This window comes from Castanea sativa, chromosome 6 (genome assembly GCF_040712315.1).
Source record: "Castanea sativa cultivar Marrone di Chiusa Pesio chromosome 6, ASM4071231v1".
Lineage (NCBI taxonomy): Eukaryota > Viridiplantae > Streptophyta > Magnoliopsida > Fagales > Fagaceae > Castanea > Castanea sativa.
Genome location: NC_134018.1, coordinates 49,501,929 through 49,527,108, shown reverse-complemented (window position 1 = coordinate 49,527,108; position 25,180 = coordinate 49,501,929). Strand labels below are relative to the sequence as shown.

At 37.2% G+C, this 25,180-nt stretch overlaps 1 protein-coding gene across 1 annotated transcript; it reads right to left on the bottom strand.

The window, feature by feature from the left end:
* Positions 1–6,316: 6,316 nt before the first annotated feature.
* Positions 6,317–24,876, bottom strand: LOC142639097 (regulator of nonsense transcripts UPF2). Its single transcript, XM_075813201.1, has 18 exons — positions 24,709–24,876; positions 24,050–24,146; positions 23,654–23,741; positions 20,959–21,161; positions 20,384–20,728; positions 19,997–20,101; positions 19,676–19,803; positions 18,372–18,548; positions 18,101–18,182; positions 17,437–17,820; positions 17,132–17,329; positions 16,903–17,004; positions 16,097–16,348; positions 15,778–15,996; positions 11,799–11,969; positions 9,411–9,596; positions 7,752–8,213; positions 6,317–7,290 (listed from the first exon to the last, which is right to left on the bottom strand). Exons 2-18 carry the CDS (start codon positions 24,110–24,112, stop codon positions 6,790–6,792), a joined length of 3,666 nt encoding a protein of 1,221 aa, XP_075669316.1. The 5' UTR covers positions 24,113–24,146; positions 24,709–24,876; the 3' UTR covers positions 6,317–6,789.
* Positions 24,877–25,180: the final 304 nt, after the last annotated feature.

The following is a 25,180-nucleotide window of genomic DNA, read 5'->3' as shown; positions in this document are numbered from 1 at the left end:
TGGAAGAACGCCGAGGTGGCTGCCTTCTCGGAACAATGGCGGGGTTGACATTTAAATGATGACAAATGAAGCTCGAATCTACGCCTGGAGCCTCATAAGGGTCCCACGCAAAAACATCAATATTGTCTTTCAGAAATTCCAACAACTCCATCTTCTCCTGGTGTGGCAAACATATGCCAACTTGGAAGAACTTCTCTGGGTCATCCGCTATCAAAAACTTCTCTAACTCCTTACAAACAGCCTCCTCTCCTGTCACCGCTCCAGATGCATCCGGAGCTGTTAATTGCTATGACTCTTGGATGAGCAAAGCCAATGACCCGGCTTCTGTCTGGTGAAGCACTGCGGCCGATATGCATTGCCTGGCCACCGATTGGCTGCCGAGGATCTCTTCAACGTATTCCCCAGAGGGGAACTTAACCTTAACATGCAAGGTAGAGGAGACGGCTCCCAGAGCGTGCAGCCATGGCCTGACGAGGATGGCTGTATATGGGGAGTACGCGTTAACCACAATGAAATCTACCTCAACCATTTCTGAACCGGATTGAACGGGCAAACGAATCTGTCCCTTCGGCACAACGGCTTTTCCTTCAAAGCTTATGAGTGGCGAGTCATAAAGAGTAAGATCTTCCAGCTTCAACCTTTGCCCCTTAAATAAATTAGGGTACATGATATCTGCACCGCTGCCCTGATCAATCATCACCCTTTTCACATCATAATTCCCTATTTTAAGGGTGACCACAAGAGCATCGTCATGGGGTTGAATGGTACCAACCTTATCCTCCTCCGAGAATCCCAAGACGGGTAAAGTCACTTTCAACTTCTTCGGCCTGCAGCCTACCTCTTCGGCCTGAGAATGGGAAACCGCCATCACCTTAGTGGGACCTGAACCGGTCCTGCCAGGTGCAGCGAAAATAACGTTAATTGTTCCTAATGCCGGCCGAGATGGATTATTCTTCTGATTGTTTGAGCCATATTGACTGCCCTACCCTTTAGGTTGACACAGGTGCTGCTTCAATTTCCCCTCACTGACAAGCTGCTCCAAGTGGTTCCAAAGGGTTCGACAGTTCTCGGTAGTGTGGCCCACGTCCTGATGGTATTGACAAAAGAGGTGCTGATTCCTTTTTGCGGGGTCTCCCGCCATTTTACTAGGCCACCTGAAGAAGGGCTCCTTGCGAACTTTCTCCAGTAATTGGTGTACTGGTTCTCGGAACACAGTATTCACGGCCTGAGGGGCTGCTGAGCCGGATTGTCCGATATAATCCCTTCTCGGCTATCTGTTTTGGTATCTATCCGACCTGAAATCCCTTCTCTCTTGCGGGATAACCTTCTCCTTACCCTTTCCTTGCTGCTGGTCTTCCTCTACTCTTTTGTACTCATCAATACGGTCCATGAGGCGACGTACGCTGCGGACGGACTTTTTGGTCAAGGACTTCCTCAAATCGTGATCAGTAGGAAAACCTACCTTAAAGGTATTGAGCGCCACCTCATCAAAATCACCATCTATCTCGTTAAACATCTCCCAGTACTGGTCGGAATATGCTTTCAACGTCTCCCTTTCCTTCATGGTCATGGATAACAGTGAGTCCAATGGTTGAGGTACTCTGCTACACGTGATAAACCGCAAAGCGAATGCTCTAGTAAGCTCCCCGAACGAACCTACAGACCCCGATTTAAGGTCGTTGAACCACCTCATAGCAACAGGTCCCAAGCTAGAGGGGAAAACCTTACACATCAGGGTCTCGTTATGAGAGTGCACCGCCATCCTCTGGTTAAAGTGACTCACGTGCTCCACCGGATCAGTCCGACCATTGTAGATGGTAAAGGTGGGCTGGGTAAACCTCCTAGGAAGCTTCCCTTTCTCAATCCTCCGTGAAAATGGAGATTTGGAGAGTTGGTGCAACGCCCGACTCATAGCATCGTTCCCCAAGCCCCTAGAGGGAAGTTTATTGTGTCTGTGAGCTGGCGGGTCGTCCTCCTCACAAGAGGACATTGCGCTGGGGGGTGAGCATGACCTCGAGCTGTAACTACCTCCCCGGTCCTCCTCCGAAGAAGGATTAGGCGAGGACGGTGAAGGCTTGCGTCTGGCGCGGCGCAATTTTCTTTTCAAACGATGAATCTCCTTCTGCATGGCTTTAGCACCATCCTTGTGGGTGGCGCTGTCCCCGCCATGAGTATGGCTAGCCCTAGGGTATTCTGTATGGACACTTCCCTCACGATCCCTTTGACGCTTAAGACGCTCGAAAAGATCCTCCGGTTGTGATCCTTGAGACTCTGCATGGTGAGAACTTAGGCCTGCCATCATATCCCAGCTCCTTCCAGACTAGATTCCCCACAGACAGCGCCAATTGTAAGTGTACAATTGCACCTGGACCCAAAGACGATTATGGGCTCAGGTCCAATGAGCCTTAAACAATGAAATTTATAGAGTGTGGGCTTGAAATTTAGGTTAGAGGTTCTGAGAACTTGACAACAGGCTGAAGAACACAAATACTTGTAAATAACAAATGATAATTGCAAATAGACCTCTTCGGACATAAGCCGAGGACTACCTTTGTATAATTTCTCTTTCTTTCTTAAAGATTACAATTCTTAATTTTCTTCTTTTTCACTGACCGATCTCCCTCTTTTTTGGCCTTCACCCCCCTTAAATACTTCTTCCCCTGATACTTTATCCACGTGTTACTCAAATCCTCTCTCCTCTAGATATTTCTTCCCTTAGTGCCATTGAATAGTAACCAGAAGTTTTAGTTCTACTGTTCATGGGTCACTTCTCCATTAATGCGGCCAGGGAGGTAGGTGCAGAGTCTTTAATGTGGAGGTGGCAACTTTTACTCTTGGTATTTTTCTAACACCGGTGTATCTAGAAAGTTCAGGGTTTCCCCCTTTTAACCAACAGTCTTTCCAGAATTCTGCCTTGACCTTCGTAGTGAATCTCCAACTTCTCTTGGATCCGTTCGAGGAGAAACTCACCCTCGGCTGTATCCTCGGACCCTCTGCGTATGGGCCGATTCGTAGTACTAACAAATCCTTAGCTCAAGAGCAGTTCGGCTCTCCTTGCTAGAGCCCAAAGGTCCAAATACCTGCTTGGGTCCTTTACTCCCCACACTTACTATACAATGCCTTCCTTTTATATAATTATAAGTTCTACTCCTGAAATCTATATGTGGGGTCAACTTTTATAAAAGAAGAAGGTACATCACATCTAGTGCGCCGAATAATCTTACCTTTGACAAAGAGCCAAGGTTTTACTCGGCTAAGAAACCTTTTTTAGTTTTAACTCATCCTTAAATAAAATCCTATCTACCAAAAAGACACTTGTCATTTTCCACATTTGAAGCAATTTTTTTTTTTTAAAGTTTTAACTCATCCTTAAATGAATCTTTATTTATCAAAGAGAGTCCTTTTCCACATTTAACAATTTGAAATAGATTAGCATGTAATAAAAAATAATTGAATCAATTGAAACTTTTCTTTTAAGTAAAGGAACAATAATTGGATTAGAGACATATAAAGGTTCCCCTCTGCAACCGCAAGTGAGAATATAATAAAAACAAAGAGTATTAATTTAATTTAAATATTCATAAATTGGGAAAGTTGATAAGAAATTTATGTTTTTTGTGTACTTGTCGGCAAGGATACGAGGTTTTAAAGCTAGAGTGACGTGGCCGCTTCTTCTCCCTTCAAAATAAGGCCTCTCTCTCTCTCTCTCTCTCTCTCTCTCTCATATTTCATGCCATTTAAGTCACATTTTGCCTTGTAATTTACCACACCATCCTCTCCTTTTTCTTATGCACGTGTTATTAGTGAACAATCCAGTGTTGATAAATTATGCACAACTGTTTGTTTTGTGGCTTAGGAGCTAGAAAAAGAAGAATAGTCTTTGTTTTTTTTTTAAGACAATTATTTGTCTCATTTTTATTATTTTATACCAGCTTTCTTTGTTCTTGTTGGAGATATAAATTGACCAATGGGAATGGTAACTGTTGTCGTTAGTATGTGGGGAAGGTTCTATGATATTCATATCCCACTGTTCCCACAGTCCAGTTTTAGAATCATTTAGATGTGCCATATACCAAACATAAAAATTGGATGAATTAATCTCTTATATATTAATTTTTCTTTAATTAGTTAGTGTTACCATGGTCAATATACTGAATTTTTACTGATAAGAGTGTCCTTGATAACATTTACTTGTTTCAATTTTTGTTACTGCAAATGTTTTTAGGGGGAAAGGTTTGCAATTGTTGCATAATGGATTATGTGGCAGCAAAAAGAAGTAACATGTGTTTAAGGGTCATGTAATACACATGATCAAGTGAGCCTTTAGACACATGTTGCTTTTTTTTTGTATTAAAACTTTCCTAAAATGATCCATTAGCAGATCTTTTAAGAAACCCGTTAATTGAACTCTTCGTCTTTTGTATATTTGAATTTGTCTTCAACCAAAACTTAGCTTTGTCTAAAAAATAAACCCTTCCATTAATTGGGCTACACAAACCCAAGATCCGAGAATCCTCATTTCACAACAAACCTAATAGTTCATTGTCTAGCAATTTGGAGCTTTTCATTTTCCTTCACCTTCAAAGCGTTGTCTTGAGTTTTACAAAATGTAAGGGGCGTGGTTTGCGTATGGAATTGTCTAATCAAAGCACTAGTTTAGAACATAAAATTATATATAAGCTTAGAAGTTATAAACAAAATCTTTGACTTCTCTCTCTCTCTCTCTCTCTCCAATTAAAAATTTAGTAGAAGATTGTAGAGCTAGCCATGAAGTCCACTTGCCTGTTTTGGTTATCATATAAATTTTGGCTGAAAATAAATGACAATAACATAAGACATGATTCGTATAATTTTTTTTAGTTTTTTTTTTTAGTTTATTATGATGACTTATGTTAGTAAAGTAAACCTTGTGTCTTTGTCTAGAAAAGAATATGTAACACAATAATACTTCAATCACCATGGATCACATGACAATGGTCATTTTAAGAAGTTTACCCTAGTTTAAGGTGTCACAAATTTCTAGCATAAATGGAAATACAGGTCCCACATGTTACATCTATGGCACACAATTCTGAGCTGTAAAACTAGAACAATGCTCCAATGGCACTTAAGTATATGTTTTATGGCCACAAGACAAGATTTGGGAACCAAATTCCTTGCAATAAGTTATGTTTCTTGCCTTACCTTTTTTAAAGAAAAGTTTTGCCTCAGTAAGACCTCCAAGTTTACTTGGCCTCATCATCAACAACCAAAGATTAAAGCCATTCTAAGGTGGAGGCTTTGGATTTTATTATATTATTATTAAAGACTTTTTTCTTTAGAAGCTACCATCAGCAATGATTTAATAACACTAGTGAAAAAGGCTAAGACTAGATAAAGCCTTTCCAAGCTAAGGATAAACCAAGGAAAAGCAATCTCTGCTTGGTTTGGACACTCAAGCAAGAACTCTTTAATGTTGAAAGTCGCAATATGTATGGCAAAATTAATGCTTCATTTTTGTTAGGACTCGTTTGAGGAGGAATTATTTGTTACTCTAGAAAACCATATAACATTCATAGGGACTGTTGGTTTTATCTTCATCTTTATCTCACTCAGACTCAAAAAATATGAGGTTTTGCTATAAAGTAAAGAATAGAGAGTGGTATCGGTGATCAAAAAGTTAATCCAGCAAGAATTGAAGGAAGGAATAATAATTGTGGGGTCTATTCATTATTTCTTGCTCTTTCTTTATTTGTCTTTTCTTTTCTTTTCTTTTTTTAACGTGATATTCTTTAAGAGAAAAGTGATATATATAGTTTCCTTATATTTATCTTGAAATGATTCTGGACAGGATAAGAAATATTCTGAATTGCAAGATGGCCGCTTCTTATTTTAGCAGCGATGTCTTGGTCGGTGACTCGGTGGTAACATCGTGACCACAAGGATATAATTTATTAAATATCCAAACCAAACCAGAATATTTGCAGATGTATTAACCAGCCAGCGTCCTTTGAGTTCTGATGCTTGTTCTTACTCAGACCAAAAAATGAAAAACGTGGGACTATAGTTGGTGTTCGTGGCCACACCTAATTAATCAAAGTTCACACTTCACACAGTGCATTCTTTACCTACCATGACAATTGACAATTGTGCTTAGATTCAAACCAAAGCCAATATGAAAAAAACATTGTGAAAATATTAGTAACACAAACAGATGCAAATGGTTACATTATAATTTCATTCTTTAGGTTCTCACGCTGATTTAATCGCTTGTTGATAATTTCTATGGAACACCATTGAGGACTCCAAAATAACAAAGAAATGAAGACAAAAGTAGTGCAGCACATAAAAACCACACATAACATTAATTTCCAAGGAAAAAAAAAGCACAGAATATTAATCAGAGTCCCTTTTTTTTTTCCATATCGACAAATATACAATCGTAGACATGCATCGATTTTTCTGTCATGATGCATCCGATGTAATTACAGCATAACACCAAAGGAATTTTCCGGTTGCCATTGCATGTAATCATATCGGATGTAATTGTACCTAATAACCTTCGTATATCCAGTGTTTTTTTTGGGGTCAGGGGTCCTCTTGTTTCTCTTCATCCCATAGTCCATATACCACTACCTTCTCATATAGTCCAATGTTAACCTCGCCACATTTCTAGAAAAATGGCAGCCGGTAGTGCCAAAATGCTTGGGCTTCTTCACCATTGCAAAGGAACATCTAATTGGATATATGGTTGATGTAGCACAGTCAGAGAATTCCGTCAACAATTTAGAATTGCAAGACAATTAATTTTCACCTTTTTCTGCTGTAATAGACTCCACCACCTGAGTAATTATGATGCCGATGACGTGATCCACTAGCCCTACTACCAGTTCCTTCCCAAGTGTTGCCACCACGACTGGCAACTCTGCTGCCCCCACCTTGTGACCAGTTAATTGTTTGGGTACCCAATCCATTAAGCTCCTCCTCTTCTCGATCATTATACTCCAATACCAACCTCTTAATGTCTTGTTTCTCTTCAAGCTCAGCTGCTTCTTTCTGTTTTGTGCTCTGCACAAGTGAGCAATCCCGAGGGATCAACATCTGCTTTGTTTGTTGCTTGTTTCCACGCTTCACAAGAACTTTCACTGGAACCTCCTTGCTTCCTCCAGCTTCCTCATCTAATGTCTCGTCTCCACTCTCTCCTCCCCTTCCATGATGATCCTTTGTGGGCCCCTCAAACACATTCATTGGTATCATCATATTTAATGTAGGTCTACCACGGAGCTCTTGACGGCGCTGCTCCATGCTCTCCTGCAGTCAGGGCATAAAAGTTACCAAATGTATCCCTTCAGTATATCATTCTAGAGAAATATAAAGACACTATTAATTTGAGAAAACATAAAATGCAAACATCAGCAGAGCCAGAAGAATGTGATCGTTGAGGCAACAATTCAATTCCATGTAAACCAAATATTGGTGTCAAACAATAGCACGGATAGCATCTTGGTCACACACACCTCATGGATCTTGAACCCACAACCTCACCCTCCTAACTATGTTTCAAAATCACTTCAAACTATTCGGAAAATTTAGGCGCCCCCTGCCCCCCCCTCCCCCCCCCCAATGGATAAAGAAATTTGGAACAGAAACCAAAAAACCATAGAGCATACTAATTAAGTCCCATAAAATATATTCCAAGAAATTGTAAAGATGACCTAATTCAACCTGAAAGTATAACAAAAATATTGAGTATATAACAATCTCAATCATACCTGCATTACAGCCTTAAGCTCCTGTTCAAAATTAGCTTCTTCCAGAGGGTCCACCTCAGGGGCCTTCTGCCTGACATGGACTTCATCGTCATCATCAGAAGCAGGTCCACCCCCATCATCATCATCCTCATCCTCACTATCACATCCATCATCATGATTCTCTTCATCCAACTCTTCATCATCATGTCCCTCTGGCTCGCTGCCACTCCCCGACTCACTATCACTGTCCCCAATGCCTTCATGCACACCGTTTTCGTCAGTGCCATTAATGCTCTGTCCATTCACTGAGGTGGCATCAGAAGTATTCCTCCTTGAACGCTTTTCTGTGTCAGAGTGCTTCTCATTACTAACCTTGTCAGTTGAAACAGTATGTTCATGCTCTTCAAGTTCTATTATAGCTGCATTCACCTCTTCAATGGTAGAGTATCGAGTCATATTGGGCCGTAATTCAGCAAATAAGTCCTGAGAATGCTTCAATTTTTAGGACCTTACCATAATAGAAATGACGTTGGTATTATCTAATAAATTCAGTGCAGAAGGGAATTGACTTTTTTTTTTTTTTTTTTTGATAAGTGCAGAAGGGAATTGACTTTCCAAAATCCAAGTTTAAAATTCCTCAAAACCCAACAAAGATTCTTAAAAGATTAAGAACAGAGAGCAGAGAGGAACTCCGAGTATGCTACTTGTTGCATGATGCAGTTTCTCTGCTAACCAGGTTCTAAAATTACTGGATATTCTTACCACAATTGATCGCTAATATGTTAGTGACTAAATTTGCAGCAAATATGGGAGAATGCTATTGTGCTAATGATTTAGTGTATAAGACAGTAGAATCCAAATAATATAAACTTGTTCAAAACACTAAATTTAGTAATCCAAAAATTGTATCTTCCTAACTCCTAACAGAATAGTCAGAAATAAATAAATGGTGTGTTTTATTTCATTAAAAAATAATTAATTAAACGGAAATCAGTCTTATATTTGATAGCTGTTTGTCATGCTCAAAACTCTAGGACCTGAGATTGACAATGCTGGGGCGAGGCAATTCCCGCATAAAAATTTGGCATAAAATCCTCTTCCCTTGCAAGAAAGAGCAACATCTGATTAAGCCAAGGGGAGGTTTTTGGAATCAAGTTTCCAGCCAATCAGCATGAGGATTTACTTCCCTACAGACATGACAAAGTTGCAGATCTAATTTTGGTGCAGCAGTTCTTTAATGAGTCAAAAGAAAGAAAAATTATCTTGCTGCATTGTATTTCTAGGTTTCAATGATTCCCCAGCCCTCAAATAAGGCAGAATTTGGTCCTACCTTATTGAATGTGCCTTGAGAACCAGATCCTAGCAGAACACCCCTTACTCCCAGCTAAAAAGCTAACTGACAGCAAATGGCTAGAGTTCAGCTGTCATTTCTACATATAAAAGTGTCAAAATCTTACAGCCTTTCCATTCCTGTTCTGTGCTAATATTGCTTCATCATATTTGTATATAATCTACACCATTCATTAATAACTCTACCCCCACAGCCTTCTTGCATAATATTTTAAATTTACTTCTTAGCAAGCTTAATAAATTAATTCATATCAAATTGTGATTGCCTAGTTTCCTATAATATCAAGAATAGAAAAAGGAAGGGAATAAAGAAAGAGATGTATGACTGACCTGTAAGTCAAATTCAATATCTAGAGGTAGTGCACCTTTGCTGAGAATATACCTCTGAAAATGTACTAAGAATCTATCAAGCTTCCTCTTGGAAGAGCCTCGATCAAAGTAGTGCCCACAGGTGTCAAGAAGAGTACAAACCATCCTGATGCGGAAACTATCTTCTGGTGGGTCTAGTGCATCTTGCTAATAGCATTAAAAAGAAAAATAAAAAAAGGAAGATGCATTATCCATGCGTTATACATATAATCAGAAACATTCTTATGCTTTGTAAATCAGAGTGGCTTCTTATCCATGTGTTACACATGGGGCCTGTGAATGCATACAAACACACAAGCATGATCAAATTTAAATTGAGTGACTTTACTAGTAAGCAACTTACATGCATAGAAATCAATATAATTATTATTGGAAAGACACTTGCCTACTGGGAAGGCAAATCAAACATATAGGACAGGACATCTCTATCCTAATCCAACACTCATTTTGAGAAACATTAAAGAATTTAACTTAATTTACAACCCAGAAATTTCATGTATGCAAACAAAATATTTCTAGTAATATAAATCAAAAACTAAATACAAAGTCATGTTCTCATATCTAGATGATCAGGAGTTGCTTAGTCCAAGACTCATTTCCATATCTGCTAATCATGACATTATAGACAATTATTCATTATTAAAGCATGTCAAACGATACAAACTTTTTTTTTTTTTTGATAAGAATGTCAGTCAATACAGACTTCCCACATCTACACAAAGAAAAATACCCATTTTCATTAATATTAATGAAAGCAATGTAAAGCAAGCAACACCTATTTTCAGAATCATTAATTCTGTTGTCATGGACAAACTCACACATTATACAAATAGAACCATCACAACCAAGCCTTCGTCACAAAAATTTTGGGTCAACTATGGATCCTTAGTTGTCATGTATCCACCATTCTATTCTATTTGAAATCATACTGTCTTACCTCCTTAATTGACATGTACTTTTTTACTATTTCTACTAATGTTATTCTAGGCCTTCCTCTATCATTTTTTTGTTCCCTACACTTGAATCAACTCACTCTTCCTCATTGGTGCATAAATTATTTTCCTATGAACATGACCAAACCATGTAACTCTCCCAAATCTTTTCATCAAGAAAGGCCACTCCATTTTTTGTTGTTGGTAAGTTACACACATACCCAATGGGTTTAGAATCCACAACCTCACCCTTCCCCTAGAACTTATAAGGGCATGAGATGCCAATTGAGCTAGAGCTCAATGGCTCCACCACAATCTTTAAGCAAATTTCTTCATTTTGAATATCTTCCCTTATATTTCCAATTATCCATTTTAACATTCTCATTTCAACTACACCCATTTTATAAACTTCTTAACAGCCCAACATTCAGTACTATAAAGCATAGTTGGTCTTATGGTAGTCTTATAAAATTTAGCATTTAATGTAATACATATTCTACAAACACACAATACACAATTCACCAGATATGCTTCTCAACTTCATCTGCTATGATCTTACCCTATGATTCACATCCTCTTCAATCTATTCTCATCCATTCTCATGAATAGTTGATCCAAGGTATCAAAAACCACTCTTAGGTATCTCCTGACCATCAAGACTTACAGCCTCTTCATCGTTGTTTCTGCTTTTACTGAACTTACAATTTACATTCCATGTGCTTTGTTTTAGTCCTACTTAGCCAAAAGTCTTAAGACTCTAAAGCAACTCTCCAAATTACTAATTGAACATTAATATACTCTATGATAACTCCTTTCTTTTCTAAAGCCACTACATAACCTATCTATGTATCCTATGATATGTTTTCTCTAGGGACAAGCCCCTACATAAAAACCATATGGAGACCTCTAGCCCGCATCTTGGAGCCAACCCAAGGGATTTGCCCCTTTATTAACCCAATGTGTGTGGGACAAGGGGACTAAACACATCTAGGGGAATAGTCAGGCTCTTAAGAGCTCTGGAAACCCTTATTAGTATATAAAAAAGAAGAAGATGTTTACCGACTTCTCTATATTTTTCCATTAAACATATAAGAAAATAGCTTCTGGCATAAGACCAAATTGATTTTTCGATATTGTTGTTTCATGTTTTAACTTGTATTCAATCACTCCCTCCCAAAATTTCATAGTGTGACTCAAGCTTTATTCCACGATAATTTGTATAGTTTTAAATATTTCCCTTATTCTTGTAAGTAGGTAATAGAGTACTTCCCCTTCACTCACTAAACATGTTAACACTAAAGCTCTTAATGAAAATATTTGTCAACTAGCACATCAAACAAAAGAGAAATTAAAAAATAAAAATAAAAGAATTCTTTTGATAGACATTCAAATAAATAAAAAAGATAGAATTCCATACCTCTGGAGTGCCATGGCCAAAGACAAGAATCAAATAAAGTGTCTCAAAAATAACAGATGAGTCTACATGCTCATAATTATACAGCTCCCCTAAGAACCGCATATGGGCAATGCGTCTTTGTTGCATCCCATAATCATTTAATTCTAGCCCAAGCCTAATCTCCTCCAAAACCTGAATGTAAAGTCATCATCAATGAACTGTCAACAAAAACTCCAAAAAAAAAAAAAAAAACACAGGAATGCCTACAATAATACACACTTCATATGTAGGTGGAATTTTACAATATTTCTGATATTTGTATTTCTTCAGAGCCAGTCATAGCACTGATGAAGGGAGGCTACTTTGAGTTGAGAGTAACAGAATCAGAAGTGTTGAGCAAAAACAGGAACAAAAATTTTGAGGGTTGATCTTATTAGAAGGCATTCTTTCCCCCAAAAGAGCATTTGGCAAGTTGTGATTCTAATTAGAGTATCTTCTGTCCTTTAGACAGCAGCCTTCCATCATATTCTAACAGTGGAGAGTTTAGAGTGGCTTTAAGCCAGTGCATTAAGCTCAAGAGCAATGAAAAACTGTTGAGCATCTATCAGAAGATCCATTGGGTGACAACATTACCTTGTTCATGGATTTTTTCTTCCATTAGAATAAGAAATTCCACTTTTAGAAAGTGGACATGTTTTGGGACTTCCCAAAAAGAAAAGTGATGGAGTCATGGAACATTAATATGCTATTGCTTTGCAAATTCACCTATTCAAGATTATTTTATTGGGTCCTTGTGTGAAGTCCAATTGAAGTGAAAGTCATGCCCTTTTAATGGTCTAAGTATGAGTCTTTTATTTTATTTTTGATAGGTAATCAGAAAGCTTTTATAAATGGTAGAAAAAAGAGAAATACAAGAAGTTCATGATGATGAACAACAAGAAATAAAAGGAATAAACAGAACAATAAACCAAGGGGATTCAGGAAACTAAGCTAAGGGAGGACAAAAAGTTAGAGAAAGTAGAACAATCAGTAAAACCCCAACAACGAGACCACTCCATAAGACTACGATGGCATAAAAGCTTTAACTCAACCAACGTCTTCTCTTTGTCCTCAAAGGATCGACGATTTCGTTCCAACCACAAAATCCACATTAAGCACCCTGGAACCAAGTTCCAAATGTCCGACTTATGCTTCCCATGCCACTGATGCCAGCAAGATAACAAACCCACCACCGATCCTGGCAAAACCCAAAAAATACCAAAGGCCTGAAGCATACAAGTCCATAGGGAATGGGTAATAGGACAATGAAGAAGAAGGTGGTTAACTGACTCCTCATCACTGCAACACATGCAACACATGCAACACGTATTAACCAAAGGGCGTCCCTTAAGCATTAGATTATCCAAAGTGAGGATTCAACCATGAGCAGCAGACCACAGAAAGAACACCACGCACTTAGGGATCTTTGGTTTCCAAACCCCCTTCCAAGGAAGCCAAGAATTCGAAGCACCCCAGATTTCAAGGTAGTAAGACCGAGTGTCAAACTTACCATCTCCTTTAAGCCGTCAGTAAAGGGTATCTCTCCTACTACCCTGAGAAATACGGGTTTGGATAAGCCAAAGAAGAGAATACGAAGCAGCCAACTCCCAATCTTCAAAAGCTCTATAAAACGTTAAATTCTACACTCTAACAGTACCCCTTCTGGAATTCACAAAACCTCAGAGATACAGGCATCCTTGACCGCTAAACACACATAGAGCTCAGGATAGAGATTTTTTAGCGTAGCGTCACCAATCCACCTATCATGCCAAAAGCGGATACGAGCGCCTTTCCCCACTACAAAAGACAGATGCTTAGAAAAACTCTCCCAACCTTCATTAATGCTTCTCCATAGGCCACACCCATGGGACCTCCTACAAACATTAGTACTCCACCCCCCTTGACCCTTGCCATATTTTGAGGACACCCGCTCATTCTCTTCAATACAAGCAAAACCTAACCCATCCATAGTAGGACGCCCCACCTCAGTTTCCTTATACAACCCTTGATAAAAGAGGACTATTTGAGAGCGCACATCAAGCTCATCAACACCATCCACCTCAATCCTTTTAATCTGATTAGCATTTCTATGAGAGTTTGCTAATCTATGAAAAAACCGAATATTATTATCTCCCTCCCTCACAAACAAGGCCCGAGACTTTTGCCTCTAGGAAGGCTCCTCAAGAGAAGCCAATTGTTCTATGTCTCCTTTGAGTTAAAGGCGCCAAATCTAATCCTCATTTGAAAGACCCACTAGCTCCTCTCTTGCATCTAACCTCATCAACTCAGTCAGCTTGTTCTTCTTTCTAAAAGCCAAATCACCAAATTACTCCCTGTTCCACTTTTTTAAGTCTGCTTTCAGAGCCTTCAATTTTTGAGCCAAGATGAAACTTGGAGAGCCCTCAAAACTGTAACCATCCCACCATTGCTTAACTCTATCAACAAAGCCCTCATCTTTTAACCACATGTTCTCAAATTTAAAGGCACTTCGACCACATCGAACAACACTAGCTTCCAACAAAAAAGGGCAGTGGTCTGAAAGAACACGAGGAAGCACCCGTTGGGATACATTCTCAAAGTGCTCTTCCCAATCAGGGTTAAAATAGTTTTTAATTTGGGTTTTTATTTTACTCATTGTTATATTGAGGGGAAAATTTGTAATTTCTACAATTCCTGCGAATTAATGGTATTTTGGTAATTTAGTTGAGTCTAGAATCTTCTCAGGTATTCTAAGTATCTTAAGTTTATTTACTTTGGATCCAAGTTAGTATTTACTAGGTTTCATTATTAGTCCTAATACTAGTAGGATTCCTATTACTACTAATACAAGTAAAGAGTCTTTATACATATTGTACTGAATGTATTAAAAAAGAAAAAAGAAAAAAGAGAATGAGTTTATTATTAAAATTGAGTGTCTTGAGCAATAGGCACGTTGGCCTTTGTTGTTTCTTTCTCCTTCTCTCTTCTCTTTATTTTCTTTTCTTTCTTTCTAAGGTTATGGTTCGCAGGTACTATTCACAAAGCCCCTAAACAGCCCTAAAATCTATATAATTCTTCTTTCCTAACCCTAAACCCACCACAACTAAACGTAGACAAATCTCTAATTTGTCCTATATCAACAAATGAGATATTTAAAATGGGATGAAGGAAGTTAAAAGTTACAACATATTACTCAATGAAGGATGAATTAATAGTGTTAAAGATGTTAAACACTTAATCAAGAATTAAAAAGTCAATGATCTTGCTCCTACTGATCAAACATCAACTTCAATGGTAGATATGGTAGAAAGGCTAACCACTGGATATTGTTCCCCCCTCTTCAATTTTCCCCAAAATTCACCCAACCAAACAGCCTTATAGACAGCCACTTTCATTTTATATCACTATCCCAAGGACAAAGAATAGAAGCTCTTGAACATGAATAAAAAAAGCTTCTTTGTAACTGTCAGCCCGAGTTGCCCACTGGAACCAACAACACTTCAGATTTTGCTCTTACATCTCTATATAGCAAGGAAAAGAGACGAGCTTTTATGATGAACAACAAATAATTGTTATTAAGAGATCATTTTGTATCATTTTAGCATTTATATCCAAGATCCACTTAAGTCAAAAGGTTCTATCTATTTTTAAGTTTTTGGCCTTTGACTTCAAATAGTTGTAAACACCAATTGGGATTTTTTTTATTATAAAAAAATTAGATTTTCTTTTCAAAACACTCAGCTTATTCCAATAGAACACAACTTCCCCATTTTCTAACATTAAGCATTCCACAAGATGTAAATTGAAAAATCCAAATTCAGAAGCTTGCACCAGCAAAAGAAATATAAAATGGAGGAAATGTACATCAAGAAAAAAAAATTAAGTGGATAATCTAGATTCTCTCTCAAAATCAAGATCATGTTTCTTATGGAAAACTTCAATCAACTGAAGAAATGGTTATCTGAATTGAAAGTTAACAAACCTCATCAACAACAGCAATGGCAAACTCATCATGATAGCGACTCAAACCGGCAGTGAGAGAAGCAATTAAGTGAATCTGACCATACTTCCCTTTGTGAACCTTCATAAAGCATTTTAAAAGATATGGCTCACATTCACTCCATGGCAATTTGCGAAGTTGCCTCAGGACATGCTCAATGGTGTTCTTATCAAGATCTGAAAATAGCAATTTCCTAATATACTGCCAAAAGATAATCAAACAAAAAGTTAAGAGTCAGATTGGGGGGATGGGGGGGGGGGGGGGTGGGGGAGGACCACTGAACCTGAGAAATTTGTCACACCTGATGCAATGGAGGACGGACTTTAGAGACTCGTGCAGATCTTTCAGGTGGTTTGCACAGGTAGTAAGCATTTTCCACTAGGGTGCTGTGGCGAGGATCCAGATTTTTTACATTTTTCAAGCGCATCAAAATTTCCAACATGTTAGCCATCCGAATGGTAGTTTCAGGAGATCGATACAGAAAACGACCACATGTCTCGAGAAGATTGCAAGCAACATCAATATTATGATGAGTGAAATCATCTAAACAAGCCTGGTGAGAATATAAAGCATCAATACAAGAAACATCAGTTTATGATGAGAAATCTTATTAATGAGCCTGGTAAGAAGAGAAAGCATCAATATATATCTATCCAATATGAACCAAAGTATCAACCTTAATGAAAAATATTTATCTCAAATCTCAACAAATAGCATGAACAGTTTCTTAATTCATCTTTCAACTAAAATTCAATAGACCAAGAGATGGAAGTTAAATAAGAAAATGCAAGTAATGGAAATGATAACAATATAGCTGATTTCAAGGCAAGATATCTCCATGCTAGTTACTCTTTTGCAACCAAAAGGTATACAAGAACCACAGAGAACATCAAACATTGTAGACATAGAAATTGAAGAGGATAACATCCTACCCATGCTAATCATTTTTATTTAATGAGTAAGTTTTGGCCCCAAGGAGAGGGGGTACAGGACAGGAAATTCGAACTAGTAACCTCCACTTCATGAGGCATGGTGCTAGGCTTAAGGACCCATATTGTCAATAACACATAGTAATTGTCAATAACAAACACACACACACATAATTACCTTCAAACAACTAAAAACAAGGCCAGATGTTGCAATTTTAAACTTGCAGAGTTCTCCGATAAACCTAATATTCCTTATCTTTGTTTCAATGTTCATTTGATCCTGCAGCAAATTACAGTTCAAAAGGAAAATCATGAATAATTAATGAAATGAAAAAGCAGCAGGACATAAGAAATAACCATCAACTCCTATTTATAATGGAACACCTATTTGATATGTGAAACTTTACCTTTTTATTAATTAAGAAGTTGAACTCCTCCTCCAACATCTGCAACAGCATGGATGAGACATCCTTCATACAAGTTGAAAGTGTGGCAACCATGCGTGAGTAGTATGGTAGTAGTTCTAGAGATGTCCTCGGGACATTAAACAATGCCCTTGCAAGCTTTTTCCGATTGGACTTTGAATTTAAATAACAGAATTCTACCTGGAAGTGAAAATATACAATGATAAGCTCTTCATTGTGAGGGTTTTGATACCAAAATATGAAAATTGGTAGTAGATAATAAAGCTTAAAGATACAGAGATGATTACAGTCAGTTGATCGATAAGATCACGGCTCACACAACCCGGAAGCCTCTGTAATAAAGCATCCAAATTTGTGCCTTCAAGACCTTTTAATTTCTCCTTTTCATTTTCCCCCTTTTTATCTGAATCTTTCTCTTTCCCTTTCTCTTTGTCCATATCTTTAGTCTTTTCAAGACCTTTTAGTTTCTCCTTTTCATTTTCCCCCTTTTTATCTGCATCTTTATCTTTCCCTTTCTCTTTGTCCATATCTTTAGTCTTTTCTTTATCTTTTTCTTCCTTATCTTTCCCTCTATCTAAGTTTTTCCCCTCCTGCAAAGTGCCAGAGTCTGCAGAAACCTCTGTTGTATCTTGGGTAGCTTGCTGACGTTGGTCTGATTCAGGTGCCAGTTCCTTACAAACAAACCAAAATTTCAATTTTATAGCAACTTCAAATGGTAGATATCATACCCTATGAACATGAATTTCAATAGCTAAATTCTAAAAATTGATGATTATAAAAATACTAATAAAAACAGCACCTTTTATAAAATCATAACACAAACAACTGAAAATTTCCCAAACATTTTTCAATGATTGGATATAAGAAAAGATCAATTTTCACCACAATGTTATGGCTAGCTCAAAAAATAACCAGAGCATTAGATAATAATTCAGAATTTAAGCTTCTTACAGCCTGTTGTTCTTGCGTCTTGGCAGATTGTTCATTCACTTTGGGTTCTGCTTCTCCCAATAATACTGCTGGTACAAATGCTCTGAGAAAAAATAAATTCATCAAATCTTAATAACATGTCAAGCAAGAAAATTTACTTTTAAGGGAACCACCATCTAAGGAACAAGCAACAAAAAAAGCATTCATAATTGTCAACAAACAACACTACAAAAGTGGCAAATTTTATTTAAAGGTGACTTTCAATTGGCATAATAATCTGACCAAGACAAACCTGAGATCAGGTAAGCCTTCATAGAAAGCCCTGGTATCTTCATCATCCCACAAAGCTTCTAGAACAGAAGAATCTTTCCCAGAAGCAGGAGGTGAAGCATCCTCCCCAGTAGTAACCCTAGTTGTGTGACCATCCTCTGGCATCACTGGGGGCTGCATATCAAGTGCTTCTGCTAAACTGCAAAAAGAGGAATTCATACAATCAGATAAAAAAGAAATTAAGTTACTAAACTGGAATTTTTATGAAGAACACGTCAGTTGAGTGGAAGCTGAAGGAAGATCTATTTTCTATTTAAGGAGCACAGACACTTCAAAACCCCCCAGTGTGTCTGTGTTCTACATGAACACTCCATCCTCATTGTGTTTGGAGAAAAAAATTTCCTCTGATATAAAATATATTTTTAAAGGTTTGAAAGTTATTATTTATTTTGAAAACTTAGAATAAACATAAAATATGCTTATAAATAAATTTTTTTTTGATAAATAAATAAATATTCTTAAAAGATACATATTAATTAATTAATTGTCGTATCCCCATAATTTTACAAGAATTGCCAAGTCTCCATGTCCATGTCTGTGCCAATGTCCATGCTTCTTAGATTTTTATTTACCCCCATTGAGTTTCTTTTATTTATTTATTTATATGCACCAGCTACAGAAAACAGCTATTATGCCATCATCTTCAGCAGCGGTAAAAGAATATTACAGTGTCCCCAGAAACAAGAATTCTTATCTTAAGAACTGATGGAACTTTTTAAGCTGACCACCCTACAGCTCAGGAATCTTGATGAATTTGTATCTTTCAAATTTCCACAAGGGAGTTTGTATCTTTCAAATTTCAACAAAAATTTCCAAAGTTATGCCACCTTTCTTGCATTAGCATCTATGTGATATAGATCTTCAGATCATACTAATTTCATGACATAAGCCATTAATTCACCAATTAGTAGAACCACATAAATCAACATGTCTGGATCATGTGACTAGTATCCTAAACTGCCTTTTAGAAATATTGATGGTATCAACGCAAAGTCACAGAAGTAAATTAACTGAACTTAAAAGTTCTTCATATAAACCTGAGATCAGCTATGATATAAGCAAACATTAGTATAGAGCATAAAGAATAAGAAATTATCTAGTGAGACATCACATGATAAAAGCATGCAAAATGTCAAAGCAATGAAATATTGTAAGTCGTAAATCTTACAACATAAATAAAATCCTATTGAGGAATTACCAACCCCATTGTTTGAGTCACTAGCAAAATCAGATGCAATGAAGAGTATAAAATCATAAATAACTTACGAAGAGATATTGCGGTACAAATGGTCATAAGATTTCCGCAGCTTTTCATATGAGGAGACATTTTCATCACTGAGCTCTCCTCTAGCATTTAGAATCTTAGCATTTTCATGCTCCATTTGACGAAGTGACTATACAGAAATACAAACATAAAAGTCCATCAACTACAACCATTATGAAAAGATATAAAGAGGGAATAATATAAAAAATAATTCTTTATTCAAATAAATATAGAACACCAGGATCTAAAAAAATGGAAGTAGGAAAAGTTAAAAAACAGAACCTAATTTTTTTTTAAAATAGAAGTAACTTAAAGAGTCTTACATCATGCTCGGACTGAAGTAGCTCAGCTGCAGCATCATAGTATGTATGGAATGCCTTCCTGAAAAACTTCTTTTGATCTGTTGTGATATTAAGGCCCTTAAAAAACTGTAGCACAATGTCAGTAGAGTAACTAGAATAAAATAACACTGGAAAAGTAATCCTTAATACCCAAAAAGGCCAAAAGAACAGAAAAAGAAAAAGATAAGCGTGTTAAAGATTTTCATTGAAAACTAAAAGTCTAAAACCCTTTAAAACAAGAATAAATTTAAATGGAAATCACAAACAGCTCCACTTCTGATTTAAATGATGAAAAGCCATAAACAGAACAGGGATAACAAGGCTAATAAAATGTACTAAGTCATGTAAAGGACCAAAGAGAAATTGTACCTCTTCATGAATTTCTTGTCCAGAGAATGTAAGTCCTAGGAAAATTCTTCCTTGTCGGGCAAAACTAGCAAGAAGGGTCATATTTGTCTGAGTAGTATCTCTGTCCTTTAAATGTTCTAAGTTTGTAAGATCCTTAATGATATTCATGAAAATGCCACTGTCTTCTATAACTCCAACAAAGTAAAGTTCCAAAAGGAGTTTCAGAGTGCTGCGCTTTTTCATGGCCTTCAAGTTCTTATCTGCATCCAAGTCATCCCCAGACTTTCCAGGAAAAAATACCTTCAAGAGCCCTTGAGTCAGGCTTGGCGAGAAATCTTTATACCTTTGATGAAGCAAAGAGCAGATCTTTGAAAAAATAGACAGTGTCAGACACTGTTCAGGAGAACAGTTAAAACACAAACGGTATCCCTATGTTTATCGCTAAGCATCAATTAAATGAGTTCATATATGCACTAAACAAAAGAAAACAAAGCTTTCACTCATAGGAATGCATGAAACAAACCCACTCTAACATGTAGAAGTAAAAAAATTGCACGAAAAACTAAAGTCTCAAGATATTTAGTGCAAAAGAGTACCTGAACCGCTGCTTGTATATCTGAACTTCTAAGCTTGGCATCACATATAGCTGTGACGGCTTCACTAACAAATTTGCTTAGGTTGACACCTCGCAAATCTTCCATCAGGCCTTCGCGCTGCTCTTCATTTATCTGCTTTAGTTTTTTTATAACTGCTGTATTGCGTTTAATGCTGGAGTCCAATGTCCTAAGAAATCCTGAATCTGGTTATGTTGACAGTGTCAATATTTTAAAAACACATAATATTGTCAAACAAAATAGAATGCAGCAGTCAATTTTAAAAGCAAAAGAGATTCTGCCAACTAAGCCTGGGGAAGTATAAAGACCCCGAAACCCTCACTAAGATATACTCAAAAACCCAATTAGAAGAAAATTCAAAGCAATGTAAGTGTAACCAATGATATGCAGAGATTGTGATAGCACGAAATGTTTACAAGAAACACAAATTGGTTCACTCAAAGACACCAAAGCAAGTTCCTGAAGAAAAGCACATGAAGGAGAGCTCAAAAGCAAGTGCCCTTAAAGAATTACAAGCAGACCCTCATGAGGTCCAAAAATCAACAATAGTACTACAAGACACCCCCCCCCCCACCCCCAAAAAAATCGAAGTACTATATTCAAAAAGAGATCTCAAAAACTATTCTTAATCCTTTTCTAGAATGCTGTTCATTCTAAAAAGTCTGTCGATTCCTCTTTCTCCAAATAGTCCACATAATACAATGCTGTGTAGCTTGCCACAATGTTATTATGATGATACCAAAACACCCCTCTCCAAATAGTCAACAAAACGATTACCTGGCCTAACATAACACAAAGAACCCCAAAAGCCATAAATGCAAAAGACCACAACTCCCTAACAATAGGGCAGTGCAGCAACAGCCAACAAGCAGTCAACAATTTCAATACTGCCCTTGCACGTTATACATTTGTCAACCACCACTAGCTTCCGCTTTGCAAGGTTATCTCTGGTCTAATAAGGAATTCAAAGCTAACTAAGGGGTACCTTACTACCCTATATGTCTTTCTAGACGAACCCAGATTGAGGGGCCTGTCGCAAACATATGCATAATAGGACCAAACACTGAATTGGCCTTTCCCATTTGGATTCCAATTTCCAAAACAAACGGTCCTTATTCCTTTCAACAATCTGTCTAGAGTAATGTAATCCCATCAAGTCATTCAATCCTTCTAGCTCCCAATCATGGAAATCCCTAATGAATTGAGGATTCTAACACCCACTTCTACCATTCTCACCAAATGTAGTCAAAGAATGTACTGAAGCATCTGTGTCCACTGCAACGGAGTATAAGTCTGTAAACAAGGTCTACAAAGACTGATCTCCACACCATACATCATGCCAAAATCTAATTATCGTGCCATTCCCCACCCTAATGGATACAAAATCAGAGAATCTATCCCAATTAGCTCAAATTCCTCTCCACAGACTACAACCATGAGGTCACAATCACCGTATACCAATCACCCAATTGCTCTCTATATTTAGCCTTAATGATACCACACCAAGGCTGCCCTTGTTCAACCCCATATCTCCATACCCATTTACCCAACAAAGCTTTATGAAAGTGGTGATTCTCCAAAATCATAATCTCCAATTTACAATAGGAGAGCACACCTTATTCCAACCCACTAAATGAAATTTACCTTGAACATGGTAACTTAAAAGTAAAAACTCACACTCTGAGGCATACTCTTGAACCAATTGATCCCCACTGGCCAGTCTACTCCTTAATACTCCACTCCCATGAGGCTAAAGTTATATGCACAATTCTAATCTTGGAATTGAAAATGATGCCACGTGTCCTATTCTATTAAAACCTTAATATTGGCATTCTCAATCCTAGCAGAACCTTTTAAAGCAAATCCTCTTTTCTCTCTCTAGTCCCAACACTGATTCAAGCTCCTTCCCAATAATGCAGATTTGACGTACCAAATCTGGGCTTGCTAATTGAGCATAGTTGCACAAAACTTGAGCTAGTGACCTAGTATAACTTTTTTTCTTAAAGTGAGACCCAGTAAAATTATGAGCACCATACTATTATGAAAGATGTGGTTAGCTCTTATAACAAGGAAATTTTTTTGATAGGTCTTAATTAACAAGGTAATTGTGGGAGGTAAAGGCAGGAAAACAGGATTTTCACCTGAAAAATAAAAATAAAAATCACATAGGGGAATTGAAAGTAATTACAATAAATTAAAGCTACAGGTCAAATGCATGAGAGATGATCTGAACTGAAGAGACACGGTATATCTTCTGATACATTGTAAGTTGGGGAGGGAGGATTTGAACCTTGGACAACTCCGTTGGAAACACTAGGAAATACCATTTAACCTAAAGGTCATTGGCAAAAAGACATGGTATCTTTGCACATACCTCCAGAAGAACACTATAGATTCCTCCAGAAGTTCCAACCTCCTCTTTCTAAAATCCTAAAATCACTCCATTAAATACAAACACCTAAGATTGACTGTTCTGAAAATAACTCTTATCAGCATTGCTTTATCAAAATAATTTATTAGCCTTGTTCCTTTTATTATATGCTTTCCAATTAAGCATAAATTATGAAGTTTGTATCAAATTTTTAGCTTCTGTGTATAAAAATTTGCATCCTTTTAGATGACCATTCAAACATTGATATACATAGTAAACCCTAAAATTCTTGTAACATTCACTAACCAGGCCTTTCAGGATTCATATTGCTTTGACGAAGAGCCATTTTTGACTCAACTGATTTCTTCATTTCCTCAAGACGAGCAGCAGCTTCCTGCAAAAAGAAAATAATAGCCTTGAAAAGTCATTTCTATAAAGAACTACCTGTCCAAAATGAGCACAAAGAAGAAAACAGTAAGTTCTCAGCACATTATCAATGCCGTTTTCAAATATTTTCCATCATTACCCAACTTGGAGCAAATAAAATCAATATCATCACGTGCACCAGTTTTTGTGAATTGTAACAAAACTAACAGACAAAAAATATTAATAATCTGCATAACTAAACCAAAGTGCAAACCAAGCAACTAAAAGCATGAGTCATCGTGAATCAATTTTCAGAACCAGATACACCAATCTCACCTCCTCATCTTGCTTGCCATGATTTTCAGCTCCAACACGGCATTCGTCCTCATGGTGATCCATCTTCCTATTTGTATATATTAATAATTATATATACCTACATAACAAAGTCATCGAAGAATTAATCAGCAAAGCTTCAAGAATTAACGCAAAGGAAAAGCATATGATTGAATCCAACTCGTTCAATCTACAAACTAAAACAAAATCCACCAAAGCAAAACCACCTCAACATATCACTCGAAATTAAGCTAAATTGGGCAAGACATTCCACTCCAGTCTCATCATATCAAAATTTCCGCTTTAAACAAATCCTATGACTTCAGATATAACCAAAATCAGTTTTAACATCCACATACTTGAGCTTAATCATTCATAATTTTTTTTTTTTTTGTGGATAAATCATAGTCAAAATAGGACCAAATTCTACAAAGCCTAAATATACAGCGTTTAACAATTTGCTTTTATATGGTTACAAACTTCCAAACCAGGAAAAAAAGAAAAAAGAAAAAAAGAGAGAGTATGAATTAGGTTATATGATATCAATTTCACATAGAAGAAAGAAACCTATGTGAGGTTATGGCATTTGCTACCCGAGATCTCGCTGCTACAGAGTGAGAATACGCACAAGTACACGTGAAGAAGACGAAGTTAGGGTTTACCTTGTGTGAGATTTCGTCGGAGAGAGTCGCCGGAAAAGTGAGGAATGGAGTAAATAACTTAGAAAGAGAGAGAGCGAGAGAGAGAAAGAGAGAGAGAAGGCCGAGGCCGAGGTTGAGACTTGAGAGTGAGTTGTGGCGAAATGGAATATGGGGAAAAAACCCAAAATCGGTAACCGATTTGAATTTTGTATGTTTAGGGTCCGAGAACGGGTTAACCCGTTTGGATGTAATTGAAAGTCAGGCCCATCTTTTTTTTTTTGAAACTTCAGGCCCATCTTATTAGCCCAATAGAGATTGAAAGAATATATATATAAGGCCCAGTTGGGGCATTGGGATCAATCAGATGTGGTTCGTCTTATTTGAATGGGCTTGGGCTGCTCTTTATATTGTATTCTCATTTTTTTTTTAAGGAACAGGTAAGACAGTCTTATTTGATTGGGCTTGGGCTGCTCGCAGCTAAGGTATAATTTTT